Below are 18,623 nucleotides of genomic sequence, written 5' to 3'. Positions count from 1 at the left end.
CTATTAGTCTTAATTTTTAGTCAGGAATTGCTTACCATCAATGTGAGGCATGGTGACAGTTAGTTTGATAAGATTGGGGTGGTCTGTGTCTTCTGCTCCACTGTATCGCAGCTTAGCAGAGAAGGGCTCGGCCCCCACTGTGCCTGCAACACGGGGCTGGCACATCCCTGCAACCATGACAAATACAAAGCAACATCAAATATTCTATTTCTCTAAAAAACAGTTCAAGCTTTTGTTATGGTTAACTCTTTTTTATGAAAGACACTAAATGTTCAAAGTTAGCAAATGGACTAAACTCACCCTCGTCCGTGCTGATGGATACTATGGGGCTAGTGAGTTCTAGACCTTCATCTCCATTAGAGTTCACAGCTCTTGCTGCACACTGAACCCTAGAACCAGCCTGGAAATACACTGAATCCAGAGTTATCATTTTAGACGAGGTGAAGAAGGTGTCAAAGTCAACTTCCCTCATCGGGCTGGTGACGCCGTCTGGACCAGTGGGGGCGCTGACGAGCCAACGATACCGAGTTAGGGTATTGTTGATGTTCTCGCTGACACAGATGGAGCCTGTTTTGTCGTAGTCTAGGTACTTAGGATTACAAGCCTGGAAATGGGAAAAGAAACAGTACATTTAAGTGAAATTCACCACCAAAACCTACAGCAAAATTGTTTCTTTATGCCAGCGAGGAGCCCTGAAGGTAGCTCGTAATAAAAAAAGTGTGCACATCTGTTAAATACTACCTCATTAAGAGATTTCATCTGGACTTGTGAGACACAAAGCTTTGTTAAATTAACCATTAACACAGAAAATGACAACAATTATCTATTTATCATAGCATCAGTTAGGACATACAGTGACACAAATGACTGGGTATCCGGCCACAGGCAGAGAGCCCCTGGTTCCATCAGGGTCATCGTAATGCAGCAACGACACCACTCTGGGCACTGAGGGGAATGTCACATCTGCCATGCTGTTGGTCTCCTCAATATAAATTATGGCTTTACTCATCTGCTGATTGACAATAAGAGCAATTAAGAGAGGTTCTTAAACGGGAACAAATTACTGATTGCAAAGTGATAACGTGGTAATTAGATGCTTTAAAGGTAAACACTAATTTAGTTTGGCTTTCACCTTTGTCTCTGCCACCATGTTCTCATCAGGCTTCAGATGCACAGTGAACGCCTCCCTCATTTCTCTTACACCATCATATAAAATCTCCACCTCCACAAAATGGTCTCTGTCACCTTGTTTGAAAATAATTTCTGCAGAGAGAAAGGAAAGACACTTGACAAATATATTTTCGAGCAAATTTCAGAATTGTGCTAGAGGGATAAAAGTGCCTGGCGGTATTATTTACCCTCAGATATGGGATGGTAGTCCTCCCCAGAGGTAGCAGATCCATCTTTGGTGTGAACTCGGACAACAGAGACCTTGGATGTGTCTCCAGCACGCAGCACTGGGATCCTTACTACAGACACTTGGCCACTTTCCTTGGGCTCAGTCACACTGAATTTGGTCTCTCCAAAACTAATAATTGCCTCTGAAAAACCATGAAATATTGACAGTAAAGTATAACTGTGACATTTCCACATACCATATATTACAGTCACAGTGGGCACAACCTTTGTGATCTGTTAAAAAACACTATTGTAGATCTAATCTAACTTTAAATGTGTTATAATGATATCAAAAGCCTTTACACTGTCTTTAGCCCAAAAAAAGGATTCTTACTGTCGCCATCATCTTTTATCTTAATGAGTGTTTCATTTTGCTCTCCAATGGATGCTCCAAATGGAGAGTCACTCTTAGGGCTTCCCAAAACAAGACGGAGCTCTTCCTCTTCCTCATGTTCAGTGTCATCAACCAAAACCAGTAAACACGGTTTTTCAATTTCTCCTGAAAAAAAGTACAAATGAGTAATTAACCATTCCAACTATATTTCAGAATTGAATGTTCCAATTTAATTCTTTTTTTTTATAGCACAAGGTGTTTTATAATACTATGGGCAGGTAAGAAATACACACACACACAAACCATGTAAGAGGACATGTGTAAGGTTTTACTACACAACCTGGTAAGAAGGTGATGATAGAAGCGTCTGTGTTAGGCCTCTCATTGAAGTCCATCATGACCTGTGCTGTTCCCTGTCTGCTGTAACAGCGTACTGTGGACTTGTAACTGATATCACCGCTACGGTATACAGTGGCTGAGATCTGCCCCAAGTTCTCATTGCCCACATACGTAGCTTCACGGAACTGCACCTTTGGCACTAAATCCAAAAATCAGAAATAATACATAAAGATAAGTGTGGCCATGTTAATAAGCTCTCATTGCATCCCATATTTTCACTCACAGTCAGAAACTGAGTCGTTGATGATGATAGCAGTCTTGCTTGGCTCCCCGAGGATCCCATTCATTGGCATCCGTAGTACCAGTTCAAACTTCTCTGGCCCTTCCAGCACTGGCTGACCCAGATCATCCAGGATTGTCACACGAACTGTCTGCATGGTGACCCCTGGTGCAAAGTCTAGATTCCTGCTGATCCCCACGTAATCCACACCAGCTGCCCCACAACACAATATAGGTCAGACGTGTTTCAAAGAACAGTGTTTATAAAACGTAGTGCATATAGCAAAAATCAACTACAGTACATGCCCATATTTTTCTTGACAACAGCTCTCATGTTCATAATGCATTTGTGAATCTCAGGCTGCAAGCAAGTTGAAAAGTTCTATACTTCATGCTAGCAAAATCCCTGTTTCTATTTCATGTTTCATAGGCATGAACAATTGGAATTTGTTGTGATATTAAAGCAGCACTGCTAGAATCTGGACATCTCCCTGAGTGCTGACAGGTTATTCATCTGCTATTCCGTGAAGAGTCTGAGTATTGAGAGCTCAAACTTTGCCCCCAGGCTTTTTTTTCATGTACTTAATCAAATCAAATCAAATCAAATCAAATCACTTTTTATTGTCACATCACATGTGCAGGCACACTGGCACAGCACATGCGAGTGAAATTCTTGTGTGCGAGCCCCACAAGCAACAGAGATGTGCAAACACAACAACACAAACGAGCAAAATACAAGAATGGCCAACCTGAAACTAATAAATATATGTACAATATATAATAGTGTATGCATTTCTGGATGTGTATACTAAATATTTTCCTACGTGTGTGTGTGTGTGTGTGTGTGTGTGTGTATACACATTTTTACAAATTAAATAGTAAAAAAATAAAATAAAATAATAATAATAATAAAATATATAAAATATACAGAGTTGAATATGTGCAAAACAAGTGGCATTTATATACAGTGTGGAGTGCATAATGTTGAAGTTCCAGTAGTGAAGCTGAGGTGTCTATGACGTGTTCAGCAGTCTGATGGCCTGATGGAAAAAGCTGTCTCTCAGTCTGCTGGTACGGGACCGGATGCTGCAGAACCTCCTTCCTGATGGAAGCAGTCTGAACAGTTTATGGCTGGGGTGACTGGAGTCCTTGATGATCCTCCCCGCTTTCCTCAGGCACCGCTTCCTGTAGATGTCTTGGAGGGAGGGAAGCTCACCTCCAATTATCCGTTCAGAGCACCGCACTACTCACTGGAGAGCTTTGCAGTTGTAGGCGGTGCTGTTGCCATACCAGGTGGTGATGCATCCAGTGAGGATGCTCTCAATGGCACAGTGATAGAAGGTCCTGAGGATGCGGGGGCTCATGCCGAATCTTTTCAGTCTCCTGAGAAAGAAGAGGCGCTGCTGCGCCTTCTTCACTGTTTTGTTTGTGTGTACTGACCACGTAAGATCCTCAGCCAGGTGTACACCAAAGAACCGGAAGCTGCTCACTCTCTCCACAGCAGCGCCGTTGATGGTGATGGGGGTGTGTACTTCTCTGCACCTCCGGAAGTCCACTATCAACTCCTTTGTCTTTGCGACGTTGAGGGTGAGATGGTTGTCTTGACACCAGTGGGTCAGGGCGCTGACCTCCTCCCTGTAAGCCGTCTCATCACCGTTGGTGATAAGATCCACCACTGTAGTGTCGTCCGCAAACTTCACAATGATGTTGGAGCTGTTAGTGGCTGTGCAGTCGTAGGTGTAGAGTGAGTACAGGAGAGGGCTCAGTACACACCCCTGTGGAGCACCAGTGTTCAGTGTGATGGGGGATGAGGTGATGCTGCCCAGTCTGACCACCTGGCGTCTGTCAGACAGGAAGCTAAGGATCCAGCTGCAGAGGGAGCTGCTCAGTCCTAGATCCTGCAGTTTCCTGTCCAGCTTCGAGGGAACGATGGTATTGAATGCTGAGCTGTAATCTACAAACAGCATCCTCACATACGTGTCTCTCTTCTCCAGGTGTGACAGGGCAGTGTGTAGTGTCAGGGCTATGGCATCATCAGTGGACCTGTTGTGGCGGTATGCAAACTGTAGAGGGTCCAGTGAGTCGGGTAGTGCAGAGCAGATGAAGTCCCTGACCAGCTTCTCGAAGCATTTGCTTACGATGGGGGTCAGGGCTACAGGTCGCCAGTCGTTCAATGAGGAGATGGTGGAGGATTTGGGTACAGGGACGATGGTGGCCATTTTGAAGCAGGCTGGGACTACAGACAGAGAGAGGGAAAGGTTGAAGATGTGCGTGAACACTCCAGCCAGCTGAGCCGCGCATGACCTGAGGACGCGGCCGGGAATCCCGTCCGGACCAGTAGCTTTGCGTGCGTTCACCTTCCTGAAGCACTTCCGCACATCCTCCTCAGACACAGTGTGCGCACTGACGTCATCCGCGGTGCGCACACTGTCCGGTCTCATGGTGTTCGCTGTGTCGAATCTAGCGTAGAATACGTTTAGATCCTCACACAGAGAGGCCGTGGTCTGCGGTGTGCTGGTTTTCCCTCTAAAGTCTGTGATCGTGTTTAGTCCCTGCCACATACTCCGAGGGTTGTCAAACTGTTGTTCCACCCTGTCCCTGTACTCACGTTTGGCTGCTTTGATCGTCTTCCGGAGTTGGTAATGTGCGTGTTTGTAGTCCGATGTGTTCGTGTTATGACCCACTTATGTGTGTAAGTGTGAGTCTGAATTTCTAACATGCTGCATATGATTAGATTTTGGTTATTTTTGCAGTTAAAAAGCAAGCAGGAGTAGAGATATTAGGAATCTGTGCAAAGAAGAGAAGACTGCCTGGGGGAACCAGATAATAGACGCTATAGGGCAGACTTGAAGGGATAGCAACCAGTCTTACAGTCGAAAGCGGTTAGGAACAAGCAGAACAATTGGCATGCATTCCTGAAGCTCTATTCTCAGTCAGACTGTCATTATCCTCACAACAATGTGTAGATCCAGCGCGTATAAGACATGGTCCGAACAGAAAAGCCCTAGCTCCCCTCCCCCCACCTTTAACCAGTGTTTACATTCCCCTAGGCCATCCACTCAACATATTCAGTGCTGAAATCTGTTTGCACAGTTGAGCTCAAAATGACTATCAATGTGACATCTTAAATCTTTTGTTTTCTGTGATTTACATTTATCTAAGAATAAACTAGACAACGCCGTTAGAGAAGGGGACCAGCAGATACCTTCAGCTGAGACCGGATCTGTCTTTCTGGAGCGCACTGTGACAGTTCCTCCTTTGGAAAGATCAGTCCCTGTCCTCCACACCTGCACCTCCACGTAGCCATCACTCTCATCCACGTGGTAGTCTGTGTTGCCAAAGTAGAAGACGGGATCTGGAAACGAGAGAAAAAAAACATGAGGAAAAGCACGTGGGAGAATGCAGACCATAAAAAACCTTCAACCTGAATCACAACAGGATATCTGAATGTCTGGTGTAATTGCTGAGTTGAATCTTTTAATAGGTAAAATAACCTGTAAAATTATCTCTGATTACAGGAGATTTTAAAGGAACATTTCCATTGAATAAGCAGCAGGTAGCGAACACAGTAATTGTAGACCTTAAATAGTGCTTTCTAACTTCCTGGCACGATGTTTTGGTGGCATTCCTATAACTGTGACAAGTATCCAAAGGGAAAAAAAGAAACCTGATGGCTGGTTTTGTACTGGTGGAGCTCACTTTGATAGCGATGGGTCTGAGAGCCAGACAGGAGGCCTGACAGAAGGTCTGGGGGGTTGTAAAGCTCCATACGCCAGCCCAGGCCTGCCTGACTGCAATTAGTGTTTCTATGAGCTGAGCTGAGATTCCACTGCAGCCAAACTCACCCACTGTTATTCTAGTTAACTCTTTCAGAACCAGCGTCCTCGCAATGATGTCCAGCATGTTATGCTGCAGGTGAAATGGTTGTGTAAGGGTTTGGACTTTGGTGGACATTCTCCTAAGAAAATGCTGTAAGAATTTTGGGGGGGTTAATACAGATTGCTGTAGACACTCCCTGTAGTACCGCTCACAACTGAACATACTGATAACGACATGAATGAACAAAAAGTTTTACATTTGGATTCCATAAGACCTTTTGCCACTCAGTCCAGTTTTTGTTTAACCTCCTAGGACCTGGCGTCCACATATGTGGACATAACATTTTGGGTTGTCTAGACCAAAATACAAATTTTTGCTCTACAAGGGCCTGATATCCACTTACGAGGACATTATAGTGCCACTCTTCTATTAAACTTTTAAACAAATATCCTCATATGTGGCTCTCATTTTTCTTAAAAACAAAAATCAGGTAAAAAAAAATTCCCCCATTTGTCCAGTTTGCTCACTGTTTTTAAGGACACACTGCACAGCATGTCAAGACATGCAATGTTTTCAGCTAATAGCTCTTTGGAAATCATCTTGTTGGTGCACAAATAATAGTTGCTGTCAAATGCCTGTGCAGACTGTTTTTGCAAAAAGGTGCTAGTAACAAAGTACCTAAAAATACATTTTGACAATGTAAATTGTTTCTTTGCCAAGCTGTCTGTTATGTGTAGATACAACAAAATATAAAGGAATGAGAGGTGGCTCAAGATTTTTGCACAGTACTGTAGTTAATATCACTAATGAGAGCCACAACTGAGCAGTAAAAACCTTGGGCTTTCAAAAGCTACTGTGACCAAATAATGAATAAATTAAGTGAATGTCAGTGGCCATGGGCAGAGTTGTGGTTTCCATGACAATACACCTAAAAAAAGGTACTTAGCTGTTTCTCATCACACAGTATGGGGCAAAACTGAATATGTGGAACGGAGCGATAAACGCAATGAAAAAAAAGAAAACCTAACCAAATCCACGCTGTTATGCGTTATGATTATGTTATCTAGTGAAACCAAAACGCAAGATCAAGGAAACAGAGAATTAGTGACAGAGATTAACTGTCAATAGAGCTGCCAGGCTCAATTACAGATCAGGGAAAAGTGTTTATTATTTTTCACCACATTATACTTCTAAGTAATCTGACTCTTAGAAGATCTTGAATATTTTGATGCAGTCTGCCGTGGCAGCAACTGCTCGATGTTAGCAAGAAAAGACAAGTTCAAAAAAGGAACGGGTCTTTCAAGCAAAGCCTGGGGTTTCATGGTTCTTAGAGAAACCATCTCTGCGATTGAAGTAATATTATTCCTAAGTGTAAGCAAAGGACATACGACTTTTATGCTTTAATCTGTTCTGAGAGCATGGCCAAGACAAAGAGTGGTGCATCAAGAGTCTTGCAGCTGCCAGAATTTCTACCCACAGAGAGAACAAACAAAGATGGTTTTGGAGTGCAGTGGGACCTCAACTGGAAGAGTAATCAGATCTACTAACCTGAGGTTAGCAGCCAGCAACTCAGGCCCTGTTGTACTAGCCCAGTAATCAGATAAGGTTTGTGCAGCAGACAAACACTGAGCTTCAAAGAACTATGACTCATTAAATGAAAGGTAAGCCACCGTATCCTTGATTCACGAGCAGTAGCCTCCTATACCTCAAAGCACATCTAAGATTACATGGATGTTAGTGGTGATGATGCACATTTAGACCTATTTGTATTATGCAAAATCATGTAAACTATTGAAATCCCATATCTTTGTAAACAGAGGAACAAACTTTAAATGTGGAATAAAAGCAAAAAGCCACAGGGCTTCTTCTTTTGAAATTAAACATAAAAATGTAGATCAGAAGTAAGAGGCCCTTTGATTTAATCATTGTGCTCGTCCCATTATTGTGTAATATGCCAGAAACACAATAGCAAACAAAGAAATATCCTTACTGTTGCATATGAGTGAACATAGTATAAAAGAAGAGGCACAAGGAGAGACGCAGACATCCCTAAGGAGACTGTTGCGCTCCCACTGACTGCTTGATTTCACTTGAACTTTGCATGACATTCCCACAGCGTTAAGTGGCTTGTCTAATGGTGAGATTCAGTTGAGCCCTGGCAAATGCACTTCTGCCCACTGTGTGCTAGACAAATCTCTCTGCAGCAGAAAATGCATACAAAATCAACTCCATATTCAATACAGGAAAATCAACAACTTTAACAACGGCTGACAGCAATGCAGGCTTGAAAATTCAAAGCAAGGTCTAGATTGAGCCTCTTAAGGCCGACGACTGAAGTCAGCACTTCTCTGCTTAAGTGCTTTAAGACATCTGTTTATATCAGAACGAACGGGAATCCAGGTGAGACATAATGACAGGGTTTGAGAGGTCTTCCTCAATTCATCCCCATCCAGGATGTACAGCACATGCACTGAACCCACCCATCTTTCAAACAGGTCATAATCATACCTTCAGAACCAGTGCGAAATTTACAGGCCAAGTGACACGAGATGATAAACACACCAGTCAAGTCTTGCTGTACAAGCATTCTCATGTCTTTCACTCCCAACCACCAAAATATTTTCCCGGATGCAAAGTCAATATCAAACAGCAATTACCGCTGCAAGAAAGGACAAGTTTCTCCGAACCATCACAGGAAAAGCCAGAGTGGAGTCTGTAAGGATGTGGCCGTTTATGCGCAGATGGTCGACTGCTGGGAAAATAGCAGGTATTCTATGGTTTGCAGATGTTCCTGTTACTGCAGAATACCCGGACAGCTTGAAAACCTTAATCCCTTTCAGTGCTAATAATCTACAAGATTTAAATGTGTCCAGGAAAAGTAGTAATCATATATATTTATTGTAATTTATTGCTACAATCTATCTTATTGTTTAATATATGTGGTTTCCAACCAGAATATACATTTATTTTACTAATTAGCACACTTTCACCCACAGAGAGCGAGTGAGAGTAAGAGAAAACCACCAGACTAACATAGAAATATGTAAAGTTGTACAACTCCAGAGACCACCTGGGGAGACTTTAAGTGATGGATCAGTCAAATTTCCTTCAAAAACAAGAATATCAGTTTCTGTGCCGTCTCAGAGTCTGGCGGTATTGCCTTACTTTTATTCCCTCTCTGTGGGTGAAGGTGTGCTAAATAGTAAAATGAATATTTTGGTTGGAAAGAAAACATGTCTTCTGTCAGTGCCACAGGTCTTTAACAATAAGCTGACGTTTAACAATAAGCTCAGAGCCGAAAGGGATTTTTCCGGTTTTTTATGACAGGGCAGTAGCTCTGTAGTGTGTATTTTTTTTTTTGCATCAGTGTGTATTTCTGTTGATGAGAAGAGAACAGAAAAGGATTGTGAAACGCTTTGCATTTAGATCTCAGTATAAGTAATAGAAACCACCTGAACCTTTCTGAGCATATGCAGGCACCGTTTCATGTTAATTACCGCGCTGCCTTTTAAATTTCTATAGAGCTTGTCAGTTTGTAGCTTCTTTTGTTGTTTACCATTTCCTTCATTGTTACGTTCTGCTGTCTTCTCTTGGCTTCAGTTTGCTAGTACAGTCTGTCCTCACTTGTTATTAGGACATTTTGGCTTCTGTTTAGCTTTTTAATTTGCTGCTCCTCAGTATCTGTTTCATTTTTATGAGTGATTTTTGTTGTTGTATTTCCACCTCTAGCCTGACAGTTTAATTGTTTCTGAAAGGGAGCCCGATACCATTTGCACAGTACATGCATATTATACACATTGAATATATGTTTCTGTGCCATCTCTGCATCGGTGCTAATTAGTAAAATGATTTTTTTGGTCAGAAAGAAAACAGGTCTTCTCTCTGTGCCACGGGTCTTTAAACCTGGTTATTACTGCAGTAAACTTCACCTCATTTAGGCATAAAAGCTGTAGACATAATCAATTTAGAATTCCAGAAACTGTCAGATTAATATCAGACTACTGGCAGACAATAGCAACTCCACCTTCTACAGCACGTGTGGTTTCTTGCACATGCCACCGCAGTAGGTGGCCAGGATTGTGTTTGCACAGAGCAGGGAGTGCATATATTGGTGCGTGCTTCATATTTCACTGCAGCACTAAAGCTTTCCAGCTTGGAAAGAAGACAGCTGCTTTTCCCCTCCTTTTTTTCTCTTCAGTTCTTTCTTTCTATTTTTTTTTCTTTCTTTTTTTTTTTGCAAATATCAGTAGTATATGTTTAATAACTGTCTGACCCCACAAGCTGGCAAACCTACTCTGAGCCCTCCTGGGAAGTCCTTGCGCGGACCTCTCACAGGCAGGGGCAGGTGCTTAGCCAGGATCTGACTCCTACCTCCCTCCTATAGAACCCGCTTGACAAGCATTCCTACAAGAGGGATAACAAAGAAGGATGCGATGCTCCCATTTGCCTCAAGCTCTTATATACTGAAGCAAACCTGGATTGCATACTTGAATTTAATACCTAGCTAGAAAAGCTAAATTTGAAGTGGAACTGAATCTCCCGCCGCCTCTCTGCTCTTTCAGATATGTCATTGGTCTTGTTCTGCTTGACTCAGAGCTACTTACTATTTACTTCTCCATCAACATTAAAGGCATTTAATAATCACCTCCTTCAGGCAGAAGTGAAAGGTCGACATGACCTTATTTCTCCCTGCTCTTCACGTTCCATTTAAACAGTGGTTGCCGGTAACATTAGGTACCTAATCCTGAAATTATACTCGCTGTGCCTACTTTACACGTATTATGTGCATAAGCACCTTTTGTGTGTATTTGCATGTGCAGGTGTCAGGTAATGGTGTCATTGTAATAAGGTGCAAACCTGTCAGACAGCAGCTCCAGGCAATGTTTCGCTGCATGTGGCACTAAAAGATTCCACAGTAAGAACCAGATCTTAAGAATAACAGCAAAATGAACACAAAGGAACTTTCTTCAAAAGTGTGCTGTGTACTGTACTCCATACAATTATGTTGTATAGGCGCACTACTGTGAGTTCATTGCTTTCTGACAACTGATATGCATAAGAATATTTTGACTGTCACAAGCCAGAGGCAAAGAGAACATGACAGCAGATAGAGCGCAGACTGTTAATTCTGGCTGTCAGTCTGAGTCGAGTTAATCCTATGATGCCCTGAGCATCCTTTTCTTCTTTTCTCTGTTTGATAATACACTGAGGACTTATAATGTAGGCAAAGGCAGGTGTCAAATTAGCACAGTGACTATTTTTTTGGATATTTTATAATGAGACCTCTGTTGGTGATACGAGAAAGGATTATTTAGGTAAGAGATGAGTTTGTAACAGCTAAGATAACACACGCAAGATGGATAATTTCAAAGCAGGAATTTGCCTTTCACAGCTTTCAGTAATGCACCAGCACAAACATGTTGTTCATCAGTTATAAGCTGTGCAGCACTAGAGGACTTTGGTCTTTAGAGATCGCTTCTAAAGCAAACTAAGTTTTCTTATCTTATCCTGTGTGATACCTGTTACAATCCAATTGCTTCATTTGCCACACAACCTGTTTTTTTATTTAAAAGACAAGCAACAGCATTATGAGACTTTTTCAGACAGTCTGTAAAAGACAGATATATTCTTTCTTGATCTCCAATCGGTAGAATCTCTGGTGGTTGTTAAGACATGTATGTCTCATACTGTTGGAGTCAAAGACGTCCACGAAGACTGTGACAGTGTAATTCAATAGCTGCAGTGAAAGAATATCCCTTTGTGAAGCAGGATGGCTGCTGTGAGGACTAACTGTTGTACATACAGTTAAAAATTTCTACCTCACAGCAGCTGTTTTGGCAGTCTCGATTCAGTACCCACAAGCAGTAGAGGTCAAAATGCCTAGTGCTCACTCTCAGGTTACACCGCACACTGCTACAGTATAAAAACTTTCTAATTTAGTAACTTCCTCCATCCTCAAGGAGGTCAAAGAAACACACTTGAAGCGTGGCTGCCTCAGGTACCCTGGGAACTGAATGGGCGAAAAAGTCTTTGACACAGATTGAGGCTTTAAACTGAATTGAAAACTGCTGCTGGAGTCACCGTGACACAGGTTCATGCACTTGTTGGCAGTGATTTTTGGCCATGATCTAAAACAAAAACTACTACTTTTTTATTGTCGAGAAATGGAACACTGAATATTTCTGTGCTGCTAAACATTTGAGGTCACAGGTAATATTATTTCAGAAGCTGTCTAAACTAAAGTCAACAGCGTGAATGACAGGACTGTTATCAAACATAAAAAACATGCGGATTTGAACGCATTTGAGGTTTCACTAATGGGAAATGAAACTAACTAAAAGTAGTAAAAAAAATCTCAGTGAAGCTAACTAACTTTAGCCACACACAAAATAAATGGTTGGCTAAGTTTTCTGACTATTAGAATTCTAAATTGAATGTTACATCACATTTGCAATTACATGGCTTCAGATAAATTTTCATTCAAGGGAAGACCCTTCTGCAAATGTGCTGCTTTTTTTTCAGCTGCGGTGTTGCCTGCCTGGCATCATAGAGTCTTGAATTCACAGCAGTGCTTGTGGAGATTGTTGAGCGATAGAGAAGTGTGGATAAGGCCATCAGGTGTTGGGGAACAAAGAGGCGTCAGGAAGATATGGGAGACTATCAGACCTCCAGTCTGAGCCTGCAGATATGAGATAAAGGCTTTGCCTTCAGGAAGAAGGATCGCACACTCAAATGCTTTCTCTATGAGACACTGGCAGGCAAGCACAAACACATGCAGGGAAAAAAAAAATCAAACACACGTTCACATCTATACCAGCATGTTTGCAACCTGCTTATCTGTTTGAATTTATCTTTTGGAATCAGTTTATGCAGTGAAAATTTTCATTTACAAATATTTTTTTAAATTAAAGCCCACAAATAAAAAACACACTGAAGATACAATAAAACTTAGTTAAGGAACAAATTCATGCTGACTTTTTTTTAGGCTTTAATCAGACGTGAAAAAGTGAAGATGAAAAACAGGCAGAAATTGCCTTAAACTGATTCCGCAGTCAAATTTCTTAACCTGCACTGACTATTTGAGACTGGATTGCATTCAACTGCATACTTACGACCAGTGTAATGTAATCTTACCATCATCCATATCAGAAATTATTGTGATTCTCGCCGTGGGAAACTCGGAGCCCAGACAGCCCCCCATGGGCATGCTGAGGGTGACATTGAAGCTCTCCTCGTCTTCGTACAGGGAGTCGTCGATGATGACAATGCGGCAGGATTTTTCTATCTCTCCCTTGTCAAAGCGCAGGATGCTGTGATGGTCCTCAGGCCTGGAGATGTAATCGGAGTAGGACAGCACGGTGGTGGGGATGGTGCCTGTTGCAGAAACTGAGCAGACAGAAAACAGAATTACAGGAAGAAAAATGACGCAACAGTGTACTTTTCGTCACATTAAAAATAATTATTTATGTATGATTTTCATGAACAACGGACCTAAGTTCAAACTAAGCTATAACAGAAGGCAGTGCCTTTCGACTTAATGTCACTCTTTAATGAAAACTTTTAATGCAACATTGATCTTCATCAAGTCAAGTCAGTGATTAAAAGCAGATCAGCATATGGCCTTTATTTTTCCTCTAATGCATTAAGTATCACATTGCACCCACTTTTGATGTGCAAGGAGGAAAGTCATTAGCACTCCAGATGTATTATCAATATGACAGCCTTCATCTTCTGCTTTAAATATGCCATTTATAGATATTCAGCCTCAGCCTAAATTAGATTTCACCGAGAAGAGGTGATCAGACTGAGTACTGAGAACAGGGATCCTTCTGATGTGGAGGACAGCACTAACTCACTCGAGAAATGACACAATTTATCACAAACATTTCAACACAAAGTTATTGTGTTACCTTGCTGGGTGTAACATATGACCATGAGCTCCTGGCTGACATCCCCGCTTCTGCGTACAGGGATAAGCAGCTCACCTATGTCTTCCTCTATGTTGTAGACGGCGGAGGGTATAAACACTGTCGACTCTGCGCGTGAAAAAAAAAAATCATCAATAAAGATATTAGATCATTACTCTGACACGGTGTTTTGTTATGATTTAAGCTAAGTAGCGTCAGAATTGATTTGAGGAAATCTCTTATGTATGATCTAAGCATGATAAGAATAATCTGAAGTGAAATAAAAATGCACTGGCGATAATGAAAGGGGAAACGCTTCAGAATATCAAAGTATGGTTTTGATTATTTGCATCAAAACCCTTCATTAGACAGACGTGTGCGCTGGGACCAACAACAGCTTTCATTACAGCTCTGCTGATGGTGCTTCCATCATGTTTTATCAGACACTATTTGTTGTTTATCCGCAGTAAATATCTCACCTATAATTGGCTTCCACAGCATAATAAACAAACAGTTTTACTTATTGACCTGGTAACTGATGCAGATGAATATGGAATTTGTTACGTGAAGAATTAAGCTGTTTAGAAAATAATAAGCCCGCATAAATTGGCTAGAAGACGTGAAAGTATAACCTTTTGTTTTCCTTTAAAGTTTTACGGGCATCTCTCTATCTATTTCTCTCCATCTCTTAGCCATGTGTGACATTTAGCGAGGTAATGAGTTTTTATCATTTCGGCCATGAAATCCACAGACAAATGGTTTGTATTCTTCTCAGTAAGTGTCATGTTTGGCCACATTGAAAAGCTATTAGAACTTGAGCTGTCCTTTCCCTTCCTATGCAAACAGTTGCACTGGATTATGCGGTTGCACTTCACCTCTCGTCCCTCTGAGCTATTTTAGTCAGTATGGTCTGAAATTATTTATTTTTCACCGATACAAGTGATTCAATTGGTGCCCTTGGGCTATAAAATTTTTCTGCTCTCAGTTAAAAGAAACATGAAATATAGTTTTAAAAGCCCGCAGAGTATATTTGACCTTCAGAGGTTAAAACACATATTAAAACTTTAGAAACCATGAACAGTGTAATGATATGATAATGGACATGGGCGTATGAAGACGAAGAAGATGTCTGTGCAAGGCATGAAGATACAAAAATAGAACTGCAGATAGATAGCTGTCAGTTTTTTGGAGGGTTTCTTCTTGTTTTTTCTCGTGTCTCTGGAGGGGGGGGATTGCCCTCCAGAGACACGAGTTTTGCAAAACAAGCTTCACCTAAACACGATCATTAGCTTACACTGTTGACAGCAAATGCTTTGCTTTCACTAGCTGAAGCCCTATGGGATGAGGAGAAACATTATCCATATTTATATCCACATTTGTATCATGCTGTTCTCCGTGTCATCTCTGTTACTGACAAGCTGTTTTAAGAAACATCTGTTCAGTTCTTTAGGCAGTGCCTCGCCCATATTTACAGTACGATAATTTCACATTCAGGTCAGTGCGGCCATCTCTATTTCATATCCCTCTGACACTATGTTACATCTCTAGTGGAAAGAATATACTTTTCTACTTTTTATTGTCTGCCAATCTTCATTTTTGATTCAAGATAGAGTTAGTTCATCTATAATTTCAGTGTACTTGAGATTAAATGCTACATTTAAAATGCTCTGATGTCTTTTTCCAGACCTTAAATTTCCCAAATTAATCCCCTAAACATAAGCATAGCTTAGTATTTGAGCATTTAAGTATTTATTGTCATTGTCAGAGAACAATGAAATTGCGTTGTGTTGTCAACTTTAACCACTTTTGTGCAGTTTTAGTTTACCTAGTTATCCTGTAAATGCATTATCTCGCTCTCTCTTTTTATTTTTTTGAAATTCCTTTTTCATGTTCCAACCTGCAGAGGCAGGGTGCGTATTATTATGCATTGCTATGTGGCCAACTAGTTTATCATGGGTGTGATCAACACAACCATGACAACCACGACATTATTTTTTCTCTGCAAAAATGACAGATCAGCGTTAATGTTCAGACACGTGATATCAAACACTCAGTTACATCAGACATTAATGAAAAATGTTCAGCCCCCCCCAAAAAAAGAAAGAAAGGAAGAATCTCTGGAAGTAAAATCAATACTGACCATCATCGGGGTCCAGGATCTCTACAGTAGCTACCTCTGGGAATTCAAGGGCTGCCATCACCGGCTCAGACAAAACAATCTGAAATGTCTCGGACACTTCATACTCCCCGTCTGACAGGATCCTGACCTTCCAGGTGGCTTTGGTCTGGCCTGGGTTAAACTGCACCTGTTTTTGAGATTTCCCCCGGAAATCTTTGTCCTTTTCTGCAGTGCCATCCTTTGTGCCAATACCTTAGAAAGGGCATTACAAAGTTATTGTTAATTAACATTTGAAAATTCTGTAAAAATGACCTCACCATCTGCCGGCTTTTGTGTTTAATTTTAACATTTTGCTTTGTTTACTGCATGCCCATTTACAAATGTAAATATTTATGTGATTATGAATAGCTATATAAAAGCTGAAAAACCAAACAAACATACAATTAAACTGCTTTTCACCTCCCGTAACACCTGGAAAATCTCACACACCCCAGTTGGTCTAACACAACAATATCTGTCCATATCCAGGGTGCAGTTTCCCGCCACCGTTCTTTGAGATGATCATGGTGGAAATAAACACCATTATCCCTCATGTCAGCCCAGCCTCAGCAGAAGTGGTTGGAGGCTGACTTGCACTGTCTGACCTTCAGCATGAGAGCTGTTTGATGGAGCTTACAGTCACTACTGCTGTGACACTGGCTGGAAGCCTGTTGAGCAGGAGCGCTGAAGCTGGTGAAATGTCACACAGCCATTCCATTGTGTTTGCTAACTGGCCACACAACACACAGCAGGGTTCTGGCAATAAATAAATAAAAAAAAACCCTAAACAAAACAAGGAATTCCTGCGAGCTGCTGTAAATGCAGAAAACCATAATATCACTGGAAATTGAACCTTTGAGATTACAGGATTTTTTAAAAAATACTGAGCAAGATAGAATTAGGAAAAATTAAATTTCATGTAGTGTTTTTAAATGAAAATAAGAAAGAAAAATGAGTGGATACAATGAAAAAAAAGGTTTAGTGGATCCTGAAATATCGTCAACACTCAAAGAGTATGAAAAGAGACACAATGATGTACTGTTAAGTCAATCTCCTTCAAGCTGGATTGGTTGGTCCCATTCACAGCGGTCACTCTGAGCCTTCGCAGCAGCTGGGCTCACTGTAGCCTCCTTACTGGTGTGAACTGCACTGTGCACATTGGTTAGAGATGAAGCAGCCCATCCTTTGGGTCCTCAGATCAGTGTTCACTCATGCAGGGTTAGGCAAGATAAAATATGCTGTCTTCACTTGAAGGCACTGACCTAAGATCAGGTGGTATTTTATCACAATACCGAGGCAGAGAGTCTGAGGTGCCACATTGCTCTGGTGGCCTGCTTATGCCAGTTAATCCGAACAGTTTGCTACTTTTACTCTGCTATCCCCATCACAGCAGAGGAGGCAGGAAACTATAAATGATCCCTGTAAGAATGACATGAATGCTCTGGGATTTTTTATGTTTTCCGTTACAAGGAAGGACACTACCTTTCTAAGACAGGATATTTGTTATTACGTGTGTGCCTGGAGGCGGAATAGTGCAGAGATGTTGAAGCACCAGAATAACTGATGAATAAAATAAAAATAGATATTTTTAACCGAAAAATATAAAGTTCTAAATTGAAACCAATGGCAAGTGCGACAGCATGGATGTTATTGTTGAGAGATGTCAATAAGGTTGTCTAAATGTCTGATGAACTTGAGGCTACCTATTTTTCATGGCTAGAAATAAAAAAACAGAAAATCCGTCCAGGACTATTTGATCAGACAAAAATAGAAGAGAAGATTGCAAATGTATAGATATGGGAAACAGAGACAATAAAAGCATTTATGATATATATTCAGTAAGAGAAACTATTGCTTTTAGTTCTCATAATTTTTTCTGGGTATCATAAAAGCACGATGGCAAGCTTTGCCTGTACCCCTCTACGGAGAGGTACATCATCCTCTCCCGTCCATTATCATCCACCTTAATGCTGCAGCAGTAACAAGAAAACTTGTTTTTTAAAACCTTAGCACGCAATACCAATAACACAACAGCAATTTTGGACATAATGCAAGCCTTGTTTTCTTTAGGCAATGAAAACAGTGCATCCAAAGTTCAAAGGAGAACTTCTTTAATTGATAATGAAGTCATTAATAAATCAGCACCAGTGCTCCAGAAAATCAAAGCAAACAGCAACTATTTGATTGTTTGCCCAACCTCCTTATAAACAATATTTTACTTTGTTGTTTAAAATCATCCCACAGACAGATCACTATTGGGTTACCACACACACACAATCAGTTTTGCATCTTTTGTTCTGCATCTTATCAACGTGAACAGGAAAATTACATTAAATCTTGTAATAAGTTTTAGATTTACTTCTTACTCTGATCTACCACATGTATCACA

At 41.1% G+C, this 18,623-nt stretch overlaps 1 protein-coding gene across 2 annotated transcripts in view; it reads right to left on the bottom strand.

Annotated features, from left to right (window-relative positions):
* Positions 1–18,623, bottom strand: part of frem2b (FRAS1 related extracellular matrix 2b) — a 50,844-nt gene that overhangs the window by 7,804 nt on the left and 24,417 nt on the right. The window contains exons 4-15 of one of the 2 annotated variants that reach the window (XM_085379381.1): positions 16,217–16,447; positions 14,080–14,205; positions 13,304–13,555; positions 5,556–5,705; positions 2,355–2,564; positions 2,073–2,270; positions 1,733–1,897; positions 1,359–1,541; positions 1,133–1,263; positions 854–1,012; positions 301–604; positions 36–167 (exon numbers count right to left, since the gene is read on the bottom strand). In XM_085379381.1, the coding sequence (XP_085235507.1) occupies positions 36–167; positions 301–604; positions 854–1,012; positions 1,133–1,263; positions 1,359–1,541; positions 1,733–1,897; positions 2,073–2,270; positions 2,355–2,564; positions 5,556–5,705; positions 13,304–13,555; positions 14,080–14,205; positions 16,217–16,447 (2,241 nt within the window). The remainder of the gene's footprint in view (positions 1–35; positions 168–300; positions 605–853; positions 1,013–1,132; positions 1,264–1,358; positions 1,542–1,732; positions 1,898–2,072; positions 2,271–2,354; positions 2,565–5,555; positions 5,706–13,303; positions 13,556–14,079; positions 14,206–16,216; positions 16,448–18,623) is intronic. The other variant, XM_085379382.1, reaches the window with a different exon arrangement.

Source organism: Rhamphochromis longiceps, linkage group LG14, assembly GCF_057381845.1.
Source record: "Rhamphochromis longiceps isolate RC_006_pf linkage group LG14, R_longiceps_female_GT1.1, whole genome shotgun sequence".
Lineage (NCBI taxonomy): Eukaryota > Metazoa > Chordata > Actinopteri > Cichliformes > Cichlidae > Rhamphochromis > Rhamphochromis longiceps.
This window is presented reverse-complemented; position numbering and strand designations above follow the sequence as displayed.